Source organism: Dioscorea cayenensis, chromosome 18, assembly GCF_009730915.1.
Source record: "Dioscorea cayenensis subsp. rotundata cultivar TDr96_F1 chromosome 18, TDr96_F1_v2_PseudoChromosome.rev07_lg8_w22 25.fasta, whole genome shotgun sequence".
Classification (NCBI taxonomy): Eukaryota; Viridiplantae; Streptophyta; class Magnoliopsida; order Dioscoreales; family Dioscoreaceae; genus Dioscorea; species Dioscorea cayenensis.
Window position 1 is genome coordinate 19872321 of NC_052488.1, and position 25926 is coordinate 19898246.

General features: G+C 38.2%; 5 protein-coding genes and 1 non-coding gene across 9 annotated transcripts; 2 read left to right on the top strand and 4 right to left on the bottom strand.

Moving 5' to 3' along the window:
* Positions 1-1311: 1311 nt before the first annotated feature.
* Positions 1312-3435, top strand: LOC120282534 (uncharacterized oxidoreductase At4g09670). The gene is made up of 2 exons (XM_039289360.1): positions 1312-1916; positions 2695-3435. The coding sequence occupies exons 1-2, from the start codon at positions 1446-1448 to the stop codon at positions 3313-3315; spliced, it is 1092 nt and encodes a 363-aa protein (XP_039145294.1). The 5' UTR covers positions 1312-1445; the 3' UTR covers positions 3316-3435.
* Positions 3436-3592: 157 nt separating this feature from the next.
* LOC120282893 (F-box/kelch-repeat protein SKIP6-like) lies at positions 3593-6654 on the bottom strand (the record flags this gene model as incomplete). Its single annotated transcript, XM_039289724.1, has 3 exons — positions 3593-3951; positions 5217-6418; positions 6559-6654. Coding segments are annotated over 2 exons (1284 nt in total), but the record flags the coding sequence as incomplete, so codon positions are not given.
* On the top strand, positions 6393-6464 carry TRNAW-CCA. Its single transcript has one exon. It is a non-coding gene; the product is annotated as a tRNA-Trp (tRNA).
* LOC120282533 (4-alpha-glucanotransferase DPE1, chloroplastic/amyloplastic) lies at positions 6613-11173 on the bottom strand. Of its 2 annotated transcripts, XM_039289358.1 has the most exons (16): positions 10759-11171; positions 10204-10266; positions 10008-10096; positions 9858-9918; positions 9574-9652; positions 8812-8948; positions 8525-8683; positions 8354-8430; positions 8132-8271; positions 8010-8041; positions 7860-7934; positions 7679-7751; positions 7498-7586; positions 7306-7350; positions 7018-7170; positions 6613-6826 (listed from the first exon to the last, which is right to left on the bottom strand). In XM_039289358.1, the coding sequence occupies exons 1-16, from the start codon at positions 11113-11115 to the stop codon at positions 6722-6724; spliced, it is 1734 nt and encodes a 577-aa protein (XP_039145292.1). In that variant the 5' UTR covers positions 11116-11171; the 3' UTR covers positions 6613-6721. The 2 variants fall into 2 exon arrangements, with proteins under 2 accessions (XP_039145292.1, XP_039145293.1); XM_039289359.1 differs by lacking the exon at positions 6613-6826 and having other exon boundaries at positions 7033-7170; positions 7306-7343; positions 10759-11173.
* Positions 11174-11578: 405 nt separating this feature from the next.
* Positions 11579-12621, bottom strand: LOC120283014 (protein MIZU-KUSSEI 1). The gene is made up of 2 exons (XM_039289836.1): positions 12098-12621; positions 11579-12017 (listed from the first exon to the last, which is right to left on the bottom strand). The coding sequence occupies exons 1-2, from the start codon at positions 12418-12420 to the stop codon at positions 11579-11581; spliced, it is 762 nt and encodes a 253-aa protein (XP_039145770.1). The 5' UTR covers positions 12421-12621.
* A 591-nt stretch (positions 12622-13212) lies between these two features.
* Positions 13213-24983, bottom strand: LOC120282564 (E3 ubiquitin-protein ligase RKP). Of its 3 annotated transcripts, none has more exons than XM_039289403.1 (11): positions 24807-24983; positions 22816-24426; positions 21099-21920; positions 19893-20053; positions 19163-19301; positions 18996-19079; positions 15719-15997; positions 15494-15625; positions 14886-15085; positions 14326-14533; positions 13213-13875 (listed from the first exon to the last, which is right to left on the bottom strand). In XM_039289403.1, exons 2-11 carry the CDS (start codon positions 24310-24312, stop codon positions 13591-13593), a joined length of 3807 nt encoding a protein of 1268 aa, XP_039145337.1. In that variant the 5' UTR covers positions 24313-24426; positions 24807-24983; the 3' UTR covers positions 13213-13590. The 3 variants fall into 3 exon arrangements, with proteins under 3 accessions (XP_039145337.1, XP_039145338.1, XP_039145336.1); XM_039289404.1 differs by having other exon boundaries at positions 14326-14530; positions 22816-24485; XM_039289402.1 differs by having other exon boundaries at positions 22816-24485.
* Between the last annotated feature and the right edge of the window lie 943 nt (positions 24984-25926).

Here is a 25926-nt window from a genome sequence, read left to right on the forward strand (position 1 = left end):
AGTCTCTTGGAAAAAAACAATGATTTCATATCTCTAACCTCTTGTTTGATTGGGGAATTTCGGAGGGACAGCGAGAGGTGAGGAGTGAGAGTTGTTTGATTGGGGAAGTAAGTAGGAGGAGGAGAAGTTTGTGGGGGTGCTTCACCCCTCCAAACCCCTCATATCTCACCCCTCTAAATCGGGGTCTTTTGGAGGGGTGAAATTATTTAACAAAATTATAAACTTTAAATACCTATTAAAAGACCAAATTGTCCTTTATTAATTCGAAAATTTACCATAATTTTTTTAAAAACCTAATTTCACTTCTTATATTATTTTTTTATTCTTTTTTTAATGTGTTAATTTAAAATTAATAATAATTTATTTTTTTATATAATAATAATATAAAAAATATAAATATATATATAAAGTGATTATAGTATTAGTTTAATAAAATATAAATATTATTAATATTATAAAAATAATATTATTACTAATATTAATAATAATATTAACAAAGTTAGTACCAAATAATCCTAGGTATGTATAAAAAAATTATTATGATCAATTTTATATAAAAAGGGCAAATTGGTAAAATGCATGCCACACCTCTCCTCACCCCTCATCACTCCTTCTAACATAGATTACCTCTCCACGCTCCTCTAATGAATCAAACATAAAATTTTTTCAAACTCCCCATTCTCCACCCCTCCTTATTCCCCCTCACTCCTCCCCTCCCCTTCCCCCTCCCCCCTGTGAACTAAACAGAGGGTAAAACACTAGATCCACACAGGTGCCGTCGTGTCAGGGATGAGGACGTGGACGTTGGGGATACCTTTCAACTTACTTGGGTGAAGCTTATCCAAGTAAAGTAAACGTTAAGGCGGAAGCTTTCTTAAGAAGAGTGAGTAGAGGGATGCATTCACATAAGGGATGAGAGGAGGAGAGGTGTTTCGCAAGGGATAAGGGATTTGTTCATGGAAAGCTTAGGATTGTTATTCCAAATTACTCATGCCTTCTTACAAACACCAAAGGGCCTTATATAGGTTCCAAGACTTAACTCTTAAGCCATACTATTTTTAACAAGACACTTACCAAACTTTATTATTACAAATATGACACTTATCAAATTTTACTATTACAAACATAACATTTATCAAACTTTAATAGTAAAACTATTGTTGCTATAATTCAGGATAAATTTTTTTTTTTAGAAAATCAGTAAATTATTGTAATTGATGTATCTCCTATTTATATGTCTCTTTAACAATCTCTTAAATGGGCTTCGTTAAATATCAATTAATTCTTCTCACTAAAAACTCCATCCATAGTCCATTGCGTCACCGCTGAGGTCCCCCTTCCCTTCCCTTATTACCGATTTCACTACTCTCTCAATCTATAAATCCCTCACTTATCTCACTGCTCCCCTCCCCCCACTCACAAACCCTAATCCAACAACCAAACCAATGGCGGAAAACCAAACCCTCACCATCCGATTCGGCATCATCGGCTGCGCAGAGATAGCGCGGAAGGTCTCCCGCGGCATCGCCCTCGCACCCAACGCTACTGTTGTCGCCGTCGCCAGCCGGGATGTTGAGAAGGCTCGCCGTTTCATCGCCGTTAATGCCCTTCCTGAGGACACCGTTGCTCACGGAAGCTACGAGGCGCTTTTGGATGATGAGTCCGTAGATGCGGTGTACTTGCCGCTGCCGACCAGCCTGCACGTCCGGTGGGCGGTAGCGGCGGCGGAGAAAGGGAAGCATGTGTTGCTGGAGAAGCCGACGGCGCTTTGCGTGGCGGATCTAGATGGGATTTTGGGAGCTTGCGAGGCGAATGGTGTGCAGTTCATGGATTCCACCATGTGGATGCATCATCCGAGGACGGCCAAAATGAAGGAACTCTTATCCAACTCCGACCTATTCGGGCAACTCAGATCAGTGAGATTTTGAATTATTTTTTTTGTTGTTTAGAATTTTTTTTAATTTTAATTTTATTATTTTTAATTTATAGATTTGGGATTAGACTTGGGATTAATAATTAATAACTTTGAAAAATAGGGGAAAAAATGAGAATGGATTGGAGAATATGTTTATATTGTTTTTTTTTTTTCTTAATGAATAAGCAGGTTTGATTAAAAAATGATTCCATATGCTTTTGGATAGGGTAGTACTTAAATCAAAGAGCAATAACAAAAAGGGGTTTCCCTGAATGACTAAATTTATAGTACTACTATTATTTTGTTGAAACTTGAAAGAGCTCGCCGACACTCTTAACTACTCCTTTCCATTATTGGGAAAAATAACCTTAAAATTATTTGGATAGTTGTTTTAGATGGTTGAAAAAAAAAACTACTTAATTGGTAATAAAAACCTAAATATATTTATGGTTAGAGTAATTCTTAAATAAACTATTAGTCAATTCGCTGATGCCATCTTGTTAAAATTAGTAGGGAAAGCGGTGGTTGTGATGAATATCAGAGATAGAAGACCTTAATAAAGCCAGACATCAGCCGTATAGCCAGGGCTCATTCTCAGCTTCTCTGAATTTTGAATAAATAACTGGTTTTCTCATGGGACAATGACATGATTATTTTTAACAAAGAAATAACAATGACATGTTAGACTTGTTTGTTGGCCAAGAATCTGTTGTCAATCTCTTTTGCAAACCTAATAATGTCTTCCCCTGCTAAAACTTTATGTATGATTTCTCTGGCAGATAAATAGCATATTCACATTCAGTGCTAACCAAGAGTTCCTGAAGAACGACATTAGGGTGAAACCAGACCTTGATGCACTTGGAGCTCTCGGAGATTTAGGATGGTACTGCATTCGAGCTATCTTATGGGCAGTTGACTACGAACTACCAAAGACGGCTGTTGCGCTCCGAGGATCTGTTCTCAATGAAGTTGGTGTGATCATGGCATGTGGCTCTTCTCTCATCTGGGAAGATGGAAAGGTTGCCACCTTCCACTGCTCCTTCCTCGGTAATTTGACAATGGAACTCTCCGTGTTGGGATCAAAAGGAACTCTGCATCTCGGTGATTTTGTTATCCCTTATGAGGAGTCCTCTGCGGCTTTCTCCTTTGCATCCAACTCCGGCTTTAAGGAGCTTGTGACCGGGTGGAACCCACTGCCGAGCAAGCATGTTGTCATGACAGAGCTTCCACAGGAGACTCGTATGGTGGGAGAGTTTGCCAGGCTGGTGAGCAGCATCAAGAGTTCTGGTTCTAAGCCTGAAAGCAGCTGGCCTGCTAAAACTAGGAAGACGCAGCTTGTGCTGGATGCCGTTAAAGCTTCAATTGATAAGGGCTTTGAGCCTGTTGAGATCGGCAGTTGATTTGTCATGTAGAACTCCTTTGAATCTCATCTTGAAGGTTTCCCAGTTTGAATGTATTTCCCTCGCAGCAGACTTGCTCTGTAATTTGTGCTTGACAAAAATAAAAGATAAGCATCTCAAGTTTCATCTCTATAAGGCATGAATCATAATGATTTCTGATCCTTTTGGAGTATGAATAATAGCGATCCTATTGCAAGCTTACATTATGAAAATTTTCAGCATTTGGCTACTAGAGAAGCAGTTGATCCCCTCACTTAATAAAACAATGCAGAGGCTCCCGAATACTTCATGCTTAGTAAGACAACCTCTGCTGCAAACTTTATTCAGCAAAAACCAACTGTTGCAATTATATACTGTATTGTTTCAGACGGTAAGGAGAATGAGTGAAGGGAGACATATTTTGGATCTTGGCCAAAATCATAATCATAATGTCACAACCTATCTAGTAAACTGTCTGAAGCATCAGCGATCTTCACTGAATGTTCCCATCACAAATAGGCATGATTTTGAGCAAAGGAATGGCCACCATGTAACAGGCTACCACGTGAAGACTGAAGCTTCTTAATAAGGATGGAGAGTCTATACTTTCTGATGAAATTTGAACAGCATTGCAGACTGTCTCGGAACAGAATCCTCCTATCAAAGTAACCACAAAGCCATGTTATATCAACATTATGAGTTACAATTGGGTTTTCTTTGTAAAGAATATAAACCTATTCCCCGGCAATAATATGTTGCTGTTAATTGCATGAAATATAACTAAAATGTTGCCCCACAAAATTACCTAAATAAACATTATCAAAGTTCTACAATCTCCCAGGCATGGAATGGTCAGTGACACAAGGCTATCAATCTAAGGCATAAGGCAAATTGTGAGAGGGAAGAGCCTAAATCTAAAACAGAATGCATGCTGTTCTTTGTTTATGATTGCAGGAAGGGGATAGCATTGCAGTAAAGTTAAATTTAAAGCAAATGAAGAGGATCACAGTAGAAGACCAAGAAATCAGTGTAATGTGCATGACACAAAAGATTTACATAGTTCATGTTCTTGGATTCCTTTTCAAGCTCTTTGTTTCAAACTATTTCCTTCTCCTTTGACCATAGCAAATCATTATTTGATCCATTTGTAAATCGTCGCATTGTCATCACTATCAAATTCTGAGCCCCCTCAGCATGCATGAGAACGGTGCACGTAGACCTTGGACTTTCATACACTCAACATGAGACATAGATTTATGACAATCAGGAAACCATTCTAGCAATGCGTTACTGATTTGCACACAGAGATGAATACCTCAAAGTGAAACTAGTCCCTTTCCTTCCAGACAAACAGAATTCAATAAAACAACTTAAACACAGGCGCAGTATCTTCTACAGTAAATGCTTTATTCCACATATTCTCACATGCAAACTAAAGTGTTGGTCTTCTTCTAAAAAAGAACAATTTCTCTACCCTATGCCATTTTTACACCCCTATTGCATGCTCAGGATGTACCACTGATGAACTTCAATCTAACTCAAATAGCCTATCTTGATGTTAATAATAAACCAAAACAAATTGCCACCATGCATAAGAATATCTAGCTATGAAGTAGTTTCCATTCCATCTAATCCAAGTATTACTTATCAAACTGAACACAGAACCAACAAATTCAACTACAAAGAACTAGGATGAAAAGCAATAAAGAACAAAAATTGACATACATACTATCCATCAGAAAATTGATACATGAAACTAAGAACTTGCATGCAGAACACCAAAATGACAGAGAAAGAGCACATACCAATCATCAATGCCTACTCAGATGCAATGCACATACTATTCAGCAAATTCAACAATCAACTATGAAATTCAAGCAAAAATAAATAAATAAATAAAAGGCCGGAGAAATAATGCATACCAATCCTCAATGCACTACAAGTCCACAGTCACACAATGCGCAATGTAAGATCTCTTGGGCACACCCAAAACAAGCTTCTCCTTCCACAAGATCTCTCCCACCAATCCCTTTGCCTCCGTTCTGGATATCCTCATCCCGGCACACATGATCTCCATATCCTTCCTCTGGGCTCTGCTCTCCCAAACCAAGCACAGCAAACCACCATAATTCGCCAACGTAGCCCCGTGCAGGAACCTCGGCAGCCCTTTCTCCACCCCTCCAACTGTCAGCCACTGATCCGCCTCGAGATCGTAACCCCTGATCTTGCCCAGATAATCATAGGTGAACAGAAGACCTTCGACCACCGCCGCCCTCCCCCGCCACCCGAGATCCAGCTTCTTCGGCACCGGTCCCCACTTGCCCGCTTCCGCGTCGAACACTACTCCTCCACGATCCACCACCACGAGGATCCTCCCACCGATGACGGCGCACCCGTGCATCCACCTTTCTCGCACTTCCGACGGGCTGGGCACCATATCCCACCCACCACCGCCGGGATGCAACACCTCAGCCCAGGTGCTAGCTGATGGGGTGCAGCCACCCGCGGCATAGATCCGGCCATTGAGCGCTGCGGCGGCGGAAAACTCCCGGCCAGTGGACATCCGGGGCCCGAGGGACCATCTACGGGAAGCAGCATCGAAGATCTGGACAACGGCGGAGGGGATACCATTGAGGGAACCACCGAGGAGGTAGAGTTCATGGCCAAGGGTCGCGGTGGCGGCACCGGAGACAGGAAGGGAGGGGAGGGAGGGGTTGAGATTAGGGTTGGGGTTGGGAAGGGGATCAACGGGGAACCAGAGGGAGGAACCGGAGGGGGTGCGGACATTGAGAAGGAGAAGAGGAGAGGAGAGATGGAGAGAGGATCGGAGGGCGACGAGGAGCTGGGAGCGAAGGATGGAGCACCATGATCGGGAGACGAGGGATAGGGTCGTGTGGGAGGATCGAGAGAGGCGTGCGAGGATTTGGATGGAGATTTCGTCGGGGAGGAAGGGGACGAGAGGGGGTAAGGCGGAGAAGGCCATAGGTTCACCGTTCACCGGCGTAACTATGTTGCGCTGGAGTTGAAATTTGTGAATCATATTAATTATGGTAGAACCCATTTGTTTTGTATTAAGTTTTTTGGCTTTGCTAAAAGCTGGATCCGTGGCGCAATGGTAGCGCGTCTGACTCCAGATCAGAAGGTTGCGTGTTCGATTCACGTCGGGTTCAAAACCCAACAATATCCGGTTTAATGTTTTTTGCCGTATTTTTGGATTGTTTTTAGACCCATTTTCAGAGGGAACTATTTTCATATAAGTAAAACATGATCATTATGATAACCGAATTTATTGTTGAAATTGAAACTCCTGCATAAATATAAACAAAACTCAGTTTGGACGATGTTTGATTTCTCAGATTTTTATTTTTGTCACAGCATGACTTTATTTCAGTAACATGAACAACTACCAAAATCCAACCGGCTTCGATCATATTCTATTGTAGGTAAAGAGCAAGTCTTTGAGTTTCTGTGCTTCAGGCTCTAGCCTGTCAAAAGACATTGCACTGGGTATTCTCCATCGCCAGTTTCCTAGCTGCAAAAGATCAAGAGTTACATGAGAACCACTTGAGATAATCAATATGCTACTGCAATTAATTTAGTAAATTTTGATATGCTACAAGTTTAAACTGTTATATTAGTTCAAGACCATCTAATATTTGTTTGGTTTGTATTTTACAACAATGATCATTAAGAATGAAAGTATGAGATGAATCATCATTTTACCTGTGTGGCTGGAGTATTCATTCGGGAATCACTTCCAAGACCAAGTATGTCTTGCATTGGTATGACAGTAATTCGAGCAACAGATGCGATAGCAGCATGAATCATTGCCCATGAGATATTCGTTTCATTTGCCATCCAAAGATACTTTTGCACCTGTATAGAAAAATTGACCCGAGTGTATAACATTCAAGCACTTGAAAGATTCACATTGACTAAGAAATCAAGCAGTAATCAAAGTTCAAGAGGATGAAATCAAGGCTCAAGAGTGCAAGCAACAGAAAGACTCACACTGCATCTTTCTTTGTCACTTATGTTCTGCCACCAACCTATAATCTAAAACAAGCAATAAGACAATCATAATCTTATCTGGAAAATACTGCAAGATATCAAGAAATGAGCACAAGAGACTAAGAAGGCATGGGTTTTTGAAAACTCATTAGTTAATTACTGCAAAGGCAAATTCATAGCAAAAGACCTCACCGTATCATTATCATGGGTTCCGGTATATACAACTTGATTTGGTTCATGATTGTGAGGCAGATGAGGGTTGTCTGGGTCGCTTCCAAAAGCTAGGATCACAAATAATAAAAAAAGAAAGACAATGATTGGATAAGCACATGCCACAAATAAACTTACAGGGTAAACTAGTTTTTTCAATTACCAAACTGGAGGACAGCCATTCCTGGAGCTCCAATATCTTTCCTTAGCTGAACAACATCCTCTGTTATCACTCCCTTTTATTAAAGAACAAACAGATCAGTTAAAAAAAAAAAAAAATACTAATAATAATCCTGCAAGGATTATAAGAAAATCTGCTTCAAAATGGTAAGCCATCAACAAACCAGGTCCTCTGCAATGATGTCAATTTTCCCCAAAGCTTTAACGACGGCATCAAAGAAGGCTTTCCTTGGTCCAGCCTACTGTCAATTATTGAAATCATTAACTAAGGGTCCAAAGAGGAAGTCCTCTACCGAACTTATTCTAACCTTTACCTTCCATCTTCCAAAGGTCGCGATCTTTGCTTCTGCACACATGAAATTTGATGATTCCATTGCATGAAATATGTAAAATGATTACCAGATAAATGAATGTGATGCCATTTAAATGAACTAACCAGATGGTATAGCCCAAAACCCAGCAAAGCCTCGAAAATGATCTATCCTGAATTCATCATAAAGATCAATTGCACGCTTAATTCTCTGTATCCACCATGCAAATCCATTATGCTCCATAGCTCTCCAATCATACAGAGGACTGTCATACAAGAAATGAAATGAAATGAATGTGGTTTAACAGTTCAACAAGTTAATTAAAGAATAATGCGAGAAATCTGAACCTGCCCCAAAGCTGACCGGTTTCACTGAAGGCATCAGGAGGAACACCACTAACAAGGACAGGAAAACCACTCCTATCCTGCCACAGACAAAATGCTAGATCGATTAAGGCTAAAATTACACTAATTAGATAGTGACAAAAAATCTTCATGTAATGGTAGAGAATTGCTCACAAGTAAAAAAGAACTTTTGTTGGCCCAAACATCAGCACTGTGATATCCCACATAAATTGGCATATCACCCATTATCTTAATTCCTAAACCTTTTGCATGTGCACGAACTCTTTGCCATTGCCTTTGGAATAGGAACTGCTCAGCAGTAAATATGTCCATCTGCAATAAAAAGAATTTCAACTTTTTATAAGCATCACACTTATTTGGTTTCCTACAATGGAAGATGAGATGCAGTAACTTGAGTGTATATTACATTTTACATTGAGCAAATATCAACAGAAGCTTACGAAGTGTTTTTCGCTTTGATGAATCTCTACCAAGGCTCTCAGATGTCTATTTTTTAGGGATTCGGGCCACTCATGCCAGGAGAATGTATCAACAAGGCGATCAATTGCAGCAAAAAAAGCTGCATCTTCAAGCCACCCTGAACATGAAAATTTCTTGAAGAATCAAGTCTCCAAGATATTATATGCCACCAATTGAGGTTATATATAATGCTAACATTTTCAAATTTTCAAATAATGACTGCAGCATAGAAGTCAATTAAGCATTCCAGAAGACATTCCTATTCAAAGGCATGTATAAGGTGCATGAACTGGAAAATTGATGCTCGACCAAATAAAACTTTAAAAAAAAAACCTTAATGAATCTATGACTTGTGGACCTGTAGTTAAGAAAGATTTTTTTTACTATATGTAAGAAGCCAAACATTCCTCAAAAAATACTCATATGTGAAGTCTTAGTATCCTGGTAAAAATCATATTGCAACTTTATCCCTGACCAGAACACAAACGTAAGAAGATGCAGAAATGAATTTAAAAAAAGAAAAAAAGAAAAAAAGAAAAAAAACAGGGGATTCTTCTTTAATGAGGGCCAACTTATTTAGTCCCTGCCTGTAATATATGGTAAACTGAGACACCCCAGCCTTTTAATCCCAAAGCATATATACAAGTTTGAACATTGTATCAACTAGATCTTCTGTCAGCTTTTTCAAGAAAAGATTTCTGATCTAGCGAATATGAGTTTAGCAAATCAGCATAAACCTTTACCTGAGATTCCAGGATCTTTACAAAATCTCTCAAATTCCTCTTTAAGCTTTCCTTGACTTAAAATGAGCCTCTCTGCAGCCTAAGAAAATACATATGTATCCAGAAGACATATTGTCAATCAATATCAGTGGTACGTGGCATGGGTGAAATAAATTAATAATTTTAATACTATGAATGCAGGTGAGCAAAATGCCATCTTAAAAAAACTATATAGCTCGGCAATTTACTTTATAAAGGTGCACAAGACTAAGTGAGAACAGCATGGATTGGTTTCATCTACTTACTTTAGCTATCAAAGGATCCTTTATTTCTGAAATGGCCTTGAATTGAACACGCTCCATTTCCCTATAATCAAAGAGGCATACGTAAGAAGCTCATCAAAAGAAAAATGAACAATTATCAATGAAATATTTTCAGGCATTTTGAGAGATCACATGGGTTCTGGAAGTTCATCCTTCATCAATAATCCATCTTTGACCAACTCTTCAAGTGAAATCAGCAGAGTGTTTCCACAATTGGCATCCTAAAAACAATTAGAAAATACTGATAGTGACAAACCAAAACCTATAACAAGAATTCATCTTTCCTTAAATTATTACAAATCTGAAAGTCAAGATTAGCTTAAAACACCTGTCCGGCATAAGGTGATCCATCTTCATTGGCTCTTCTCCCTGGAGGAACAAGAGGAAGTACCTGGAAATCAAGGTGCCAGTGTTCATAATGTAAATAATTATAGCAAATTTAATCAACAATCAGAAGGAGAACCACAAGCACAGAAAATGCAGAGATAACTCCGAAGTAAGCTTTTTCTCCATTGACATTAAAGCAGGTCAGTCTTCATTTACAAGAAATACTGGCCTTCATCCAAAGGCAAATGAGAAACATAGTAATCAGTATGATAACAAACTAAGCTAACTCCGAACGTTATCAACTTTCTTCAAATAGATTCAACTTCAACTCAATCTGACACTTCTGACCCACAGAGAAATAAACTAAGATAGCATTTCTAAATTGTTAGAGGCCATGAATTTCCTATGCCTTTAGGATCAAAAAGAGAACTTTATTTTTCTCACCGTACCATTAGTGGCAACATCAACCGAACGTCACCATTATCGTTGACCATAGACTAAGCATAACTCTAAAATCAAGGAAATTATTCAAATGAATCAAAGAGAGGGAGCAAACCTGCCAGACTGAACAACCAGCTGAATGAAGCCAATCCAAGAACCGAATGGCCTCCTCACCGAGATCCCCAATCCCATACGGCCCAGGCAGTGAACTCGGGTGAAGAAGCACCCCAGCTCTCCTCTTCCCCTCCTCCCGAGCCGGAAAATGCGTCCCATAATCCTCCGGCAGGTACTCCCCCGTGCGCACCACCAAATCTCCCACCACATTAGCACTCACCACCGCAGACAAGACAAGACCCGATGGTCGCCGGCGATCAGGAGTAGATCTCAAATCCAGAGCTCGACGACATCCATCCCTTCTCGATATCCAAGGAACCGAGGGTTTGAAGCTGCAAAAGGATCGCAATGTAGCCATTGAACAGCACTCGAGAGATCGATTGTTCGAGATCAAGAAAGAAAGAGAAAGACGAGAACACGTCACGTGAAAGGACGAAGCGAAGCTTATGGACGGCTGATGGAGTAACACGTGACGAAGTAAATTTAATATAAAACCCCCTCAATTTTATAATATTCCAAAAAAACAACCCCTAAGAGCAACATACAATTGAAACTAATCATCAACTCAAAAACGAGTTGGTGCATGCATAATATATAATTAATTCACATCGTGTGTTAAAGAGTTTGAATTATAGATAAAAATACATTTATCTGATGTGAATTCGAATCACAAGTGAATCCACGTAAATGATTCCGGTTATTTGTATTTGTATTCAAAATTTATGAATGTCTCTGACTTTCTTAGCAGCCTAATCGTTCATCGTTGTTAAAAAAATCCAAGATAAGAAAACATTTGGATTCTTACAAGACGGAAATGGAAATCAAATCCTAACAAAGAAGATGGTGAGCTCAGGACCATTGTTTCCTTCATGGCTGAGCATGTAGAAGGTCTCAGAATCTCTAGAACCAATGGCGTGCTCAAAGGTGGCTCGCACGTAGGCAATCTCGGAGTCAGGACCATCAGACTCGGAGTTGGTTGGGAGAACACCAACGCCCATGGAGACAGCACGGAGGAGTTCCATGATGGAGATGTCTTCTTCGTTGGGGTCACGCCGGAGGCCGTAGCCGTTCTTTTTGCCGTTGGAGAACATGGTCCAGAGTGGCTCGTTGAGTAGCTTTGGCGGTGTTGTTGTGCGGTGGTCTTTGAGGTTGCCGGGTCTTTTCTCGCACTCTAATGCGATGCGTACCATGCCGGAGCTCATGTCTCGGAGGAGAACTTGGGTTTGCATGGCGAGTTCGATGATGAGAGTTGGAAGACAACTGAATTAACTAATGAAAATTGATTAATTGTTATATTATATCAAAAGGTGGGATTTTTATTTCCAAAAATTGGGAAAGACCTAGGGGATTCTTGGATGGAGAGGCTGACACGGCCTTTGCGATAGCCGAAGAGAGTGCCGGTGACGCGAGAGCTGGAGAGGTTGCGGGAGACGTCGGTGTGGCGGAGATGGGTGGGGGTGAGGTGGCAGGTTGGTTTGCATTTGGGGGTGAAGATGGGGAGGGAGCGGAAGACGGAGCGGAGGACGCCGAAGAGGCGGAGAGGGCGGGAGCGGAAGGAACGGCGAGGGGGTTTGACGAGGGAGATGGTAGGGCGGGGGATGGAGAGCATCGGCTGGCCTTGGTCTTCAGAGGTGGAGGATCCGGTCTTCCTCGGCTCGGTCATTGGTTCCTCGCCGGAGCTTCTTCGGAAAAGGGGGGGAGGGCCTTGGAATGGGGATGAATTCGCGATGGATTCGGGTTCTGGTTTTTTTTTTTATTATTATTATTATCTCAAGGGCTTCGACCAAGTCTCACGGCTCGCCGCGGTTTTTGTGTTTCTTTGTGATCTTGTTGCAAATTTATAGGCCTTTGCTCTCATGGTGAACCTGTGTTGCGACAGGGCCGGTTAACAAGTTCCCATTTTATCTATATAAAATAATAATTATTATTATTATTATTATTATTATTTTATAAAGAGGAAAAATATATTGAAAAATGGCATATTTATTGAAGTGTGTGCCGGAGGAGTGATCCCAACATCTACATGAACATGAGTCCCACCAAATCTCAGCGTTCTACATGTACCACCGAGTCCCATCACCTTTATTTTTTCTATTAAGATTTACGCACACCCTTATTTTTTTTTTTTTGTCAAGGTTAACAATTTATCTTAAGAAATAATAATAAATAAAATAAATGTATTTTTATTTGTCATATAAAATTTTTATTTTATGGATTTTATGTGAAATTAAAAATATTAACAAAATTAGAGGTGCTTTCTCTTTTAAGATGAAAATATCTCTTCATATTTGTTGCTTTTTAGCTTTTTTTTCTAATTCAAATCACAGCGCCAGTACTGGTTCATATTGATTGTCTTTTTTTTTCATTTTTTAAATTGAAACGTAAAAAAATAATCATATATTTTAAGTAACAAACCTTGCTCGTTGGAGATGTATTTATACTACAGTAATTGGTATTACACTAAAGAAAATGATTTTCAACAACCCTCATTGCAGAGGTCTCTATACGTTGTTTTATTACAATAGATAGAGATATTCCTCTAATTTACATCTCATATTTACAAAGGAATTGCCTGGCGTGCCCCTGCGACTACAAAATTTCCATCTCTTCCGCTAAATTATAATACATTGAACAACTCGGAAGCACCGGACAACCATTTCTGGCAAACAAACTTATACATTGAAGCCCTCCCGGTCAGAATTTGGTAAAACCCGTTTCTTTACTGTCCTGCCTCGAAGCAGCCAGTGAAGCTACAATCATCTTTTTAATCTGCTTACAACCGCAGACGACTGGGGACGAAAAACAAACACGAGTTCATGCATCAGCTGCTCTTTCAGTTGCGAGTTTTTTTCATCCTAACCACTGATGTGACTGTTGCATTACAAAAGAAGCATCTCTCGCAGTTCAAAAGGTGCCGGGTTATGCAGCCAAAGCAGGACATATGGTTGCAAGGCTTAAACATGGCATCTGAGTCACAGGCGTAGCAGATGCAACAGCAATTCTCCATTTCCTCCCCACTAATGCCAACCTTTTCTTTTGATCTACTCATTAGGTAGTTTGAGAATTCCTCCAACTGTGCGAGTTTCGCAAGAGATGCATCACCTTTTAATACACCGCTCTGCAAAAAAGGCGAAATCAGAAAAATATTGTAGGGCAGTAAAGGAGCAGTTGTACAACTTGGTAAATCTCAAAAATTTATGTTGAACACCAAATAAGGCATGCTCATAATTGTATTTTCTGAAGCTATAGTTATACATAGCTAACAGTAAATGGTTCATTTGCATCATCATTTGTGTCCGCATTCCCGGTAGAAATTGAGCAGCAAATAGAAGAAACAGGATATTTTTTGTTTCAATGCAATTAGAGAATGCCAAGAGCATGGTAACCAGAAACAACCAAGTAAATACCAAACTTTGTGATAAATTGACAGGCATGAAATACTAAATCAAATCAATCAAACATAAAATTTAACGGTTTCACAAAGTTATTCTAGTGAGCTCAATCAGAAGTCCCTTGATCAGAAATACTCATGAGGCAAATGAGAAACAAAAGAATACACGAAGATTACCCAGTTGTAGCCCAACAGGTATTTAATTCCACAATGAACAGTTGTTGGGCAGTCCATGCTTGCAAATACCCCTATAATATCATTTAGATCACCCTGGACTCGATCAGAACTTGCATCCATAAGGTTAAGGATTATCCCAACCAGTGGTGCTAGAATGGTAGTCCTGTTTGTCTTCTCTTGAAATTGGCCAGGTCGGCGAAGAGACCTGCTAAAAAGAAATTAGAAAAGATTAAAACAAAAAAAAACAGAGGATGGATAAAAGAATGGCTACAGCAGATAGTATCCCAAAGGACCTTTAAATAAAAGGACAAAAAGAACAGCACTACAAAGAACTGAAGAAAGAACTTGTCCACTCGCTAACATCAATCTGCTAAAAATATTCAACTATCACTCATGAGCTTATGCCAGCTTTTCAGTACCATCTCATCTGATTCGAGCATTCCTTCATCATAGCTAACCTATATTTGTCTACATGAGCTTGAGCACTTCAAGTCGTTTTTAGCACCAACTCTTACAAAATGTAAAACAGTTCATACTTTTTAGATTCTGTAACAACTTACAAGTCAAAAAACTCAGCATCTGCAACTGAAATTATGTGATTCAGAATAAAGATGATCAACTCAGTTAGCCTTCGAAGATTCATAACAGGCCCACAAAGGAATGCTTGAGGAATTTCACGCGTGCAGAATTCCAAAACCCGTGCAAGATTGCATGAAATGTCAAAAATAACACCACATTTTCTTTGTTGTAAGTCAGCAATCTGCAGGTGGGGAAAGCACTCCAAGTCATGATATAGTGAATATTCATGTCAGGCCCAGTATAAATATCTAAAATAGTAAGCCATAATATCAAAAGGTCAAGAAGAACAGAATACAGATCTTGAAAGCATAATAACATTCAATTTAATTTAGTGCAAACATGTGCCATTGAATAGCAGAGGACCAAAAAGACTACAGATAGATATACATATGAAGAGCTAAAAACCACTTACATTTCAATTTACTACAGAGAGCAGCTTCATTAATTCACATAAACAGATGTACTTTCAAATATTAATATCAACAAAAACAGCATTTCGTGAAACCATAGAATAAGCATAAAAAGACAGGAAGAAGTCAGATGTAAATCTCATGCATATCTCAGATGAGGGGTCAAATATAAAACAAACCTGATGATTGTCTTGCATTTCTCGGATGGATACAGAAAATTCCGTCATTGTCCAGCTAAGAGTGTTGAAAAGTCTATTGAGAAAAGAAGAGAATAATTCTTCATTATGGATGCAGATCTCTCGTAGTAATACCTTCAAATGAAAACAATGAAAGAAAGATTAAATAAATTGACATGGAAAAATAGACTGTTAACAGCACCACCACAAAAAAAAAGGTCACCCAACCTGGAAAAGGAGTGATGCAGATGATTCTGCATGCTTTGTGGAGCCAAATCCAGAGCCTTTGCAAAGCCGGACAAGTATGTTTGTAACTGGTATCCATGATCTGTTATCAAATGATGACAGTAGTGCCTTTGGCATCCTTTGGAGAGCTTCCTTGTTCATTTCAAAAGCAGCCAAATAGTCCTTGTACTGCACCAAGACTGACATTGATTGCAGAAGAAGATCTTTTATATCAGCACTTGATATTCGTGGATCATTGAAGTGCTTGACCACAAAAGTAACCTATAATAACAATGATCAAAATTTCTATGAATTTCCAAGCCAAAGGATTTAATAAAGATTAACCTTATTACAAGAACACACCTCTAATTGACCATGAAGTAGAAAACTCAATTATTTTCTTACTCCAGCAATGAATCTAGTTGTTTAGTACTTCTTCCTCCTTTCTTATGACAGAGTATAACCAAGTACAAGTAGGATGCATTCACAATATTCCGCAATTTCCTACTACTTGGATGAGGATTCAATCATTTCACAATAATCCAATCTGTCGAACATCCGGACTCAGTCACAGTTTGGCTACCAATAAAATTCCTTGACATCTAAATAGAGTTCTAACCGGCTGCCATAACTAGCGCTCTACAAGGATCAAGCTTACTCAAGCAGAGCTCAGCTCAAGCACCACTCGAAATTAAGTAACTTGAGCTTGAGCGGAAATTAGCTCAAAAACGGTCATTCGAGCTCAGCTCGATATTAATCTCAAAAGCTCATGCTTGACTTGGTTTACTTTGAGATTAAAATCGAATGGATTTATTTTCAAGAAATTCGAATTTGACTAGATAATTCGAAACAAAAACTTCAGCTTGTTTTTTTTGTTTTTATAGATCAACAATACAAATTATATAATATTTTTAATATAATGACATATTCTATAACAAATTAACAATATTACGTAATATAAATATATATAAATTATAACATATTTATATATTTCGAGCTATCGAGCTAAGATCAATGTAATTAAAAGCGCTAGGCGCCTTTGAAGCGATGAGAATGTAAATCGCTTGATGTGCTAGGTGCCACTTGGCACTCACCCGAGCAACATGAAGAGCTATCAAAAAAAATATATATATATATATATTTATATTTAAAAGCAATATAGAAATAGCTTAAAATTGAACTTAAATTAATATAATAATCATCTACTAAAATATTGCAGATCCAAAATAAAAGCATAAACACAAAACCACAAAAGACAATCTAAACTTTAAAATTTAGCATGCAAGATCTAATTTAAAATATTAATTCTAGTCTAATAATCTAACTCTATTAGGCCATCTTCCTCATCATCTAAGCTATTGTTTTTTTCATCATTAGATTTGTAATCCTCAATTTCTTCATCCGATTGATATAAATCAGGTTGTTCTTTAATTCTTGCTTTAGAAGTAGAGTTTGAACCATTGTCAATTGATCCCACTCTTGATCTAGAAAATATTTGTGGTTGTCCAACCCAAAATGCTCTAGCAGCTTCACCCTATGTCAAGCTATCACCTTCGGAAGCCAATTCACCTTTGGTACTTCTTTCACCCATGTCGATTAATCCCAATCTTGATCTAGTGAAAATATGTTGCTTCAATATTCTTCTCAAAATAAAACTCCTTCCCAATTAAACTTCTTTATCTTTCACATGGCATCTCTCAAGTTTTCCTCTAGTTTCCTTATGAAGTTTCTTGTTTATTTTTAATCTCTTTCTTTGTGTTATTTTTATTCCCTCCTAAAAAGTCTCTCCATATTCCAAAAAGTTGCCTAAACCTGTTTGGAAAAAAATAAAAAACCTCTCTTCTTAATTGTTACCCTTTCCAAACATAATTGTTTATATTTCCTAAAAAACATTTATTACTCTATAATATAGTCTCCTAAAAAGCATTTAAAAAAATGTAAAAAGGAGAAAACTAACAACGGCAATGCTTTTTTTTGCCTTTTTTTCCTTACACCTAGGCTGAGGAGCTTGCCTAGGCAACGCTTCTTTAGTGGTGCCTCACCTAGCAGGTTATGAGACTCTAAAGACTCACCTCACCTGGGCACCTAGGTGAGAGCTTCTTGTGCTTTTAATAACACCGGCTAAGATCAATCAAGCCCAACTTGGCTTGAAGTGCAAGAGCTTGAAATTTCCAATTGAACTCAAGCTTTTAGCAAGTAGAGATCAAGCTGCTCAAAAAGAGCTTGATAATTGATGGTCGAACCCATAGAAGAATTTTCACATAGAAAGACAAAGCCACCTTTTCACCACTTTTTAAACATCTATTTTATCAAATATAAAATTCATAGGTCCAAAATCACTTAAAGTTCAAAATAAAAATCATTTACACAGTCAATTGATGTAAATGGCAACGGCTATTTAGCTTAAATCGATCACATTATCATTCTAGCTTCACCATCTAACCAGCCATATCCAAAGAAAATAATGTCAAAGAAAGGATAACAAGTCTGAAAGAAGAATCAGCATACAAGCACAGATAAGTGAAAAACTGAGTAACCCTCTCAACATTGGCATTTGAATCATAAATGACAAGAAAAGTTAACTTGGAGCAAGGCAAAGGCTTTCCAACATAAATTACAGAGTAATTATCTCCTGCAAACCACAGTCCTATAAGATTAAGAAAGTCTATGAAGTTGGAATGACTTGTTAATAGTAGAGAACACTATGACATGTTTTGTTTAAGTTGACGAACTTGCAGTGCAAGAGGATTCATATGAAAATACTAATATTCCTTCTTGGCTGGATGCAAGGAGAAATGCATCATCTTTATCATATGGCTGACTTACAGCTATGATAACTTAAAGCATTACTAATTTAACATTTGAGCTGGGCTGGCCAAAAACTGGTTTGAGAAAGTTTGAATAAAGTGGCTTACAAGTGCACTGGGCTCATGTTGAGCATTATTCAGACCCTAAATTAATTTTGTGAAGCTTTGACCAGTTCCAAGGTATAACTAATTGCCTTAGACTTAAGGGGATCCTCTCTAAAACCCGTATGAGTTAGAAATGCAACACTTTAATTTACAATCTAGTCATAAATCAAAATGTTGCACTTAGGCCTCTTGATGCTAATCTACTCACATGTGGAGTGGAGATCTTGCACCAAACCAAACAAAAGAAATTGTTAGTTACCAATAGGAGGAACCGACTAACATCCATTAATACAAAACCAAACAGTCACTAAATGTAAATCTGTGATAAAGGAAAATGTGAGAAACAAACAAAGATGATTGGCACGTACAAATGAAGCAAGCCCCTGCTTGATAAAAATTCCAGAAGAAACAAATGGAGGATCGCTCTTACGTAAAGCATGGAAACAGTCAACCTGCATAGATTGCAAAGGGAGCAGCTGAGAAGACGATGCGGTAATCTAAAACTGACGAAGAAGGAACAACAGAAATAGCATACCAGTGCTTCCAGATAAAACTCAGGGATATAAAGGAATAAGGAATCGATATCACTAAGCACCAACAACAACTGCACAACCCACATGCATGTAGCATACATTCCCCTTTGCTTCCACCTTGCAAATAAGGAAACACGATACCTGCAATAAATAACCACAATAAGTTGAGCAGACCACAAGACCAGCAGAATAATATAAATAATATTTGTGCACATTCACTCCTATAGCATGCGTAATGCAAGGTTCATCTGTTCCATATATATATATCTGACACTAAGAAAACCAGTTAAACCACATTTGACATCACACATGCCTTGTGAAGGAAACAATGAACAAAAAACAGGCAGATGGACATGCAGTAGAATATGATCCAAACTTTTGAAGTTTGAATTAAAATCTTAATTTTTGCTAAGTCAGGTAAAAATACTCGAATAAAAAGGTTTTTTTATAATACACAATTAAGAAATAAATATGGATCTGCAAAACCAGATAATAATAATAACACAAAGTTTCCACTAGCAAAACTCAAAAGAATGAAAAGCTTATCTGCTCAAACTTCATGAAGCATAAAAGTAGGACAATAAAATCTGGCTAGTGTAGCTACAAAATAAATAGAGAACTGCAAAACAATACAAAAGATAACCAAGTGGCTTGTCCGTAATCTCAAAAAAATAAAATGAGAAGAAAAGAACTAAAATAATTACTGCAAGGTTTATTTTATATCAGCCTAACCATGCACATTGCCGAACACAATCAACCAATTCTTCTCGATAAACATTGCGTGCTTCTTTCAACCGCTTTACTTGCTCCATGCAAGACTTTTCTCTTATTTGTTTATCTGTATCATCTAATAGAGTAATTGACTGCGACTGATGCGACATGTAGTAGAATGCCTGCGTAAAATGTTGAGACGCACACCATGAATCAGACAGTTAAACACAAAAGTACACACTAAAAATAAGAATTTTAAGAGTAGTCCAATATTGAAAGCCCGACAAATAAGAGATGAATACAAGTACTGTTGGGCATTAAATCATAAGTTAAAGGTAGCAGCTTGTAAGACATTGGCAGATGTCAAATAAAAGAGCAAATTTCCTCCAGATACGCTCTACCTGAGTATCTTAAAAGTATCACTAGTTACAAAGGAGATGAGCAATATCTTAGAGAACTAGGATTTAGCCCTGGAGCTCTCTTGACTGTTTGGCCCCTAATATAGAAAAAGGGATAATTGTGGCCCTCTGATGAATCTGTGTGATGAACGTTGAAGCCAAATTTCATCAAGATGTCCTGGATTTGTCTAGAAAAGGCAAAGCCAATTGCTGAGAACATAAATTGGTCAACAAAAGAAGTAGAATAGATCAAAATTTCTTCCCATATGTTAATGCACATTTATGGTTGATCTTGTCGCAGAACATTAACATCCCTGTATTGGGTCTTGGCCTCGGATGCTTACACAATATAATGGATGCATGCCACCACTACCAGAGTAACTGATATTCTCATATTGGCTAAATTAGTAAACATCAATATAAATAAATAAATTTGGGTGTCTCATCCTATAAGCCTAATCATTTTCGCCTTAAATTAAACTCATACAATGTGTTTGGTTTGCATCCAACTTGGTAGTAAAGCTAAGCTAATTTTTTTTTGTAACATGATAGAGAAAAAAAAAACTAGCTTCGGCTTTTGAGTTGGATCATGCGCAGTTAATATGTGATTGGTTTACAATTAACACAGGCTTCCCCAAGTAGGAAAGGAAAGTATGTCCAAAACAACCACTTCCCCTAAGAAGAAAATTTAGAAAACCATATATAAAGGCCCTCATTTAAGAATTAGCAATTTATGTGCCAAGATTATCACATGAATCACTTAAAAAATAAAGGTAAAAAATCATAAACTGATACATGTAATAGATACAAAACATTTCAAGATACTTGCCTGCCGAAAGTTTGGTGCAACACCCAAATGGTACAGCAAAAGCATCACATGAAGCAACTCTTCTTCTCTTAGCACACCAGCAGAAGACTGACTTGTAGTAGGTGGATTTTCTAAATATTGCAATGACCGGTAACCAAAATCAGCTTCTGTATGGTCGCTTGTACTAGGTTTGTCCACAATCTCATCATTCAAACTTCCAGCATTACATTCTGCTGCAACATTAGCTGATCTATCTGAAATAGAACTGCAAGGACCCTTTGAACTTCTAGCTGTATATCTGATATTATCTTTTAGTATTCTCGTACTATCAACATCAGATATTGAGCAACAACAAGGTTTCTGCCTTGTAGAATGTGTTACTTTTGTATATTCATCATCCATACAGCCTTCTTCCCACTTAACTTCAGTTTCCACCTCACTAACAGGGCTAGACTTGATTAAATGACTGGTTGATCCGCCGAGCCTGGAAAATCCACTGTAATATGGACTTTCTTTAAAAAAAAGCCCCACAGGAAAGCTTCTTCTTCCACTCTTGTGAAGAAAACCACCATCAGTTGCAGCGACAGTTCTTGATCCCTTCAAAGATCCAGATGCATCTTCCAAAGTAAGACCTTCAGATAAGAAATGAAGAATCACAGAGAATAAAGAAGCTAGTGCAGAATTGCCAGAAACACTAGCAGATGTCATCTTGTGGTCAGCACCTCTTATCTTCAGTATGAAACTCTGTAAAAATGACCTAAACACAGAACCAGGCTGCTGAGACTTTGTGGGTGGAATAAAGTGTATGACCAAGAGGCAAAGCTCACGGTGCATCTCTTCAATCTGCAAGTTAAACAAGTTTATTGCTGATGGTAACTAAATTAGTTTCCCTGCAGGCCCTAAGTATTAAGTATAAAACATGTGATATTGGCTTTATAAAGATGAAAAGTAGCAGCATCTTCAACCATACAAACCAAAAAAAAAAAAGTTGCCTTCGTATTACACATGGGCAAGTATAAAATGCAGCTATCTACATATGCAAGTGATCCATCCACACTACAACCAAAGCTTGACTTTTAATTATGATCAAAATCTAATAGATTAAAAAACTAATAATTCAGGGAACATTTTCAAAGCCAAGATATTTTTATGTTAATCAAAGGAGAAACAAAACTAGACAAATTTTATTTTTCAAAGCCAAGACATTTTTAGGTCATAATCAAAGGAGAAAAGAAACCAGATGAATATTATTTTCAAATCCAAGCATGATGATTTCGAACATTTGGTATTTCAAAAGTTGAGAAACAACAATTAAGATTAAGACAGTACGACATCTATAATTTATAGAGATTTGATTCAAGAAGTATGGAGGTTAAAAGATCGGTGCTAGCCAAGCCACCATGCAGAAATTTATATTCAAAGTACTAGTTTTCAAGATACATATAGAGCATTATTTCTTTCTACTTGGACCAATAGCGGAAAAGCCGAGCCACCCCCAAGTAGATTTATGTACAAAGTACTAGTTTAGAAGATAAATATAGTGTGTTATTTTGTCTTATGACCAGGATGGCCTATACTTTCTATGAGAACCAATACCAGTATTTCCTGGAGAAGTTAAATGAAAATTATTCGTGATATAAATTTAATATGGATGACTAAGAGAAAGCTAGACAAAGGGGGGAAAATGATTACTTAAGTATTATAGTGCATAAACAGTGATGAAACAAAAGGCAGTTACCTTATCAAATGCTCCAGCTAATGCTGTTGTAGTCAACATCATGCTACTTTCAGAGCCAATATCCTCAGATGAACCAGGCCACCAAACAGATGGTATCATGCATTGCAGATCTTGCTTATTTGGGCACTTTCTGGAGAGAAAACCTTCCAAAGTAAACTCAAAATCAAATGAGATCCACCATGAACCCATAACTGCTGCATTCCTAAGGACATGGCAGGCCAGTGCAAGATAAGGGTAAGATCCAGAATAAGGACAATCTGTGAGAATCAGAGGTGCCGTTTTGCAACTATAAGACAATGCCGCAATAAGATGCTGGAACATTGACTTTGATCCCGGAAACTTGAGAAAAAGGTCAACAACCTGATCTAGGCTAGCATAATCATGAGGTGCTTGCACACCAAATATTTCTAGTAAAACTGTCCTAACAGTACCCCATGCAATATATTCAATGCTATTATTTGTGCTGATTACAGCAAAGAACTCACTGCAGATCCCCTGAGAAATTGGGTGAAATAATCCTTCAAGTGGCACAAACCTCTTGAACCTTCTCAATTTCTCAAAGTATGACGAATCAGGCTTATCCAACCGCTGCACTTCCAATAGCCTGGACAAACATTGGAGCAAGTAGTAGGCATATAATAGCATGGTAGGAGGTTCCTCAATAGGATTAAATCCATCAATGGGAAACTTAAATGGGCGTGATCCAAAGTTCAAATCACAGCACTCGCCTTCAGATAAGGAAACTGCAGGAAAATAACCAAAACCAGGCTCCATTTTAAGTATTCCATCGAAAGCCACTCCAAGGGAAACTCCATTTCTATAGAAGGAAATCTCATTTGACTCCAGATTAATGCAGCAACCAATGACATCCCCAACAGTCCAAGACTGGCCATAAGATCTAGCATCCTTGTTCCATTTGCTCACCCTCTTACCGTCAAATGCATAAGAATTTTCAGCATCTCCCACACCCTTGTGGTAAGTAAAGGGGCACGAGATAGTGGCCCAGCCAAGCTGCTGGATCCCAGCAGTCTCCAATGTCACTTCATACATCCATTTTCCTTTCCACACATTCGCATTTACTCGGACACTACTGAACACTGCCAAGCTTTCAATCAGCAATGGATATCGTACAATTCTAATGTCCCCACAAATACTTGTGCTATCTATAACAATCTTGTTCCGCCCAGACCCAGGGTTGGTTATTGTTATTCCGTCCCGTTGACGGGAACAAGAACATGATCCATCCTCAAATCTTAGCAGCTGGTCCCTCAACAGTAACCGGATGGAATTAACATCAATTGATGTAGATGGTGAATGGATCGATTTGTGTGGGAGATCAAATACATATTCAAGAGTGCGTTCGACAGATTGGTGACCAATATCATCGCGACAGGAAACTAAGTGTGATTTATTATAATTCACACACTGTTCATCACTTGATAATATAACTGCCAGACCCGAAGAAAAGCCATTCATTTTAGATCCCTCTCCCGCCATTTAAATTCAGCAAATACTGCTGTTGGGATTTTTCACTAAATATCAATATAAATACATAAACTCAAGCAGAGCAAATGCTACACTTTTCTTCAAATACGATTTCCCTTCAAACGCCTATAAAATCAAACACCGAACAACCAATCAATTCAGCACCTCCTATATTGACAGGAAACCTACAACAAAAGGAAGTAATCCAACCATATGCTTATAAATAAACAAAATTTTCAATATAATAATAAAAACAGAAGGATTCAAGAACTTAATACTTTCAAGGGAGAGCAAAAGAGGAAACAAAAAATGAATTTGAACCACAAACACAAATTGGGAACCTCAGCATACACGAAACACAGAACAAACTAATCAAAGAATTAAAAACCATAAATTCATCAAATTTCAGGAACACCAAACGAACAGCTCAATAACTTTGGAAGCACTCCACTCAAACAATCACAAACAGGGATTACAGTGAAAGGGGGAGGACGATGAGAACTTACATCAGTGAACGGAAGCTGTGCCCAAGGCGAACGGAGAGAGAGAGAGAGAGAGAGAGGTGAGGAGAAATTAGGGTTTCATATCGGAGGATTTGAAGGCGGCGAAGGCGAATTAGGGCATGCGAACGCTCTTGCTTGGAATTAAACGGCAAAAAACGGGGAAACGAGTACGAAAACGAGAACGAAAACGCGAGATGTGAGAGTTTAGACGATTTTGATTCTCCCTCGAGGTCATGCCACGTCAGATCTCTCCCGCTGACTCGAGCGTGCTGATCACACGCGTCCATGATCGTGTGGCTCAGAGAGCGTTTACGTGGCTTTCATCCATCGCTCCCTTTTCACTCGCGCCGGCCCTAGTGAAGCGAGAGAGAAGCCGCACTGTCAGAAACTTCCATCATCTCTCGTGTTCTTGTTTCTTCTCCGCTGGCACGAGTTATTGAGATGAGAAATTGAGAACCGGTATGAATAACTGCCGGTGCGGTTACCGCGCCTTAGATTGCTACTTCTGGCTTCCAAGCTATTCGGAGGACTTCGCCTGTGTCTTTCCAACATCCAGGTGGCAAAATTATGGAAAAGTGCCTATGTTTCTCCATAATTTTCATTTTTTTTTTTTTACTTGTGTGAATTATTAATGCATTAAATTACCAAAAATTATTTATTCCCAATTCCTACTGGTTTAAAAAATTAACTCTGAATCTTTTTATTTTTGTAATTTATTTTCTCAATGACAAACAATTTATGATGGATTTAGACTTTTTTTTAATACCTATATTTATTTAATTTAATTAATATTTTTTTTACAACACAAGAGTTCTTCTGAATCACCTCTCATTTTAATAATATATAGGTGTGAATATGTACTAAACACAGTGATTTAAGAATTCTCTATATATAAATCCCAAATCATATAATTAAAAAAAATATATATGTATTTTATCAATTGAGAGACCAGAGTATCCTTCGAATACAAGGTGCTTGTGAATAGGTGAGCTATGCCGGATTTTCAATATTTACTTTAAATTTATAATATTATCTGGTGATTTTTTTTAAGGTATAGTATGAGTCAAAATCATATCATCATATCTTGACATTATTTAAAAATGAAGGCTTAATCACTCCCCAA

Coding starts and splice junctions, on each gene's coding strand:
- LOC120282564 (XM_039289403.1), bottom strand. CDS start 24,312: ATGGCGGGAGAGGGATCTAAAATGAATGGCTTTTCTTCGGGTCTGGCA. Junction 19,302..19,892: donor TGTGTTCGGCAATGTGCATG/GTTAGGCTGATA, acceptor TATTTATTGCAG/GTATCGTGTTTCCTTATTTG. Junction 13,876..14,325: donor ACCTGTTGGGCTACAACTGG/GTAATCTTCGTG, acceptor CCTTTTTTGCAG/AGCGGTGTATTAAAAGGTGA.
- LOC120282533 (XM_039289358.1), bottom strand. CDS start 11,115: ATGGCTACATTGCGATCCTTTTGCAGCTTCAAACCCTCGGTTCCTTGG. Junction 10,267..10,758: donor CTGGTTGTTCAGTCTGGCAG/GTTTGCTCCCTC, acceptor CTTGATTTCCAG/GTACTTCCTCTTGTTCCTCC. Junction 6,827..7,017: donor TGAATACTCCAGCCACACAG/GTAAAATGATGA, acceptor GATCTTTTGCAG/CTAGGAAACTGGCGATGGAG.
- LOC120283014 (XM_039289836.1), bottom strand. CDS start 12,420: ATGACCGAGCCGAGGAAGACCGGATCCTCCACCTCTGAAGACCAAGGC. Junction 12,018..12,097: donor TCCATCCAAGAATCCCCTAG/GTCTTTCCCAAT, acceptor TAGTTAATTCAG/TTGTCTTCCAACTCTCATCA.
- LOC120282534 (XM_039289360.1), top strand. CDS start 1,446: ATGGCGGAAAACCAAACCCTCACCATCCGATTCGGCATCATCGGCTGC. Junction 1,917..2,694: donor TATTCGGGCAACTCAGATCA/GTGAGATTTTGA, acceptor TTTCTCTGGCAG/ATAAATAGCATATTCACATT.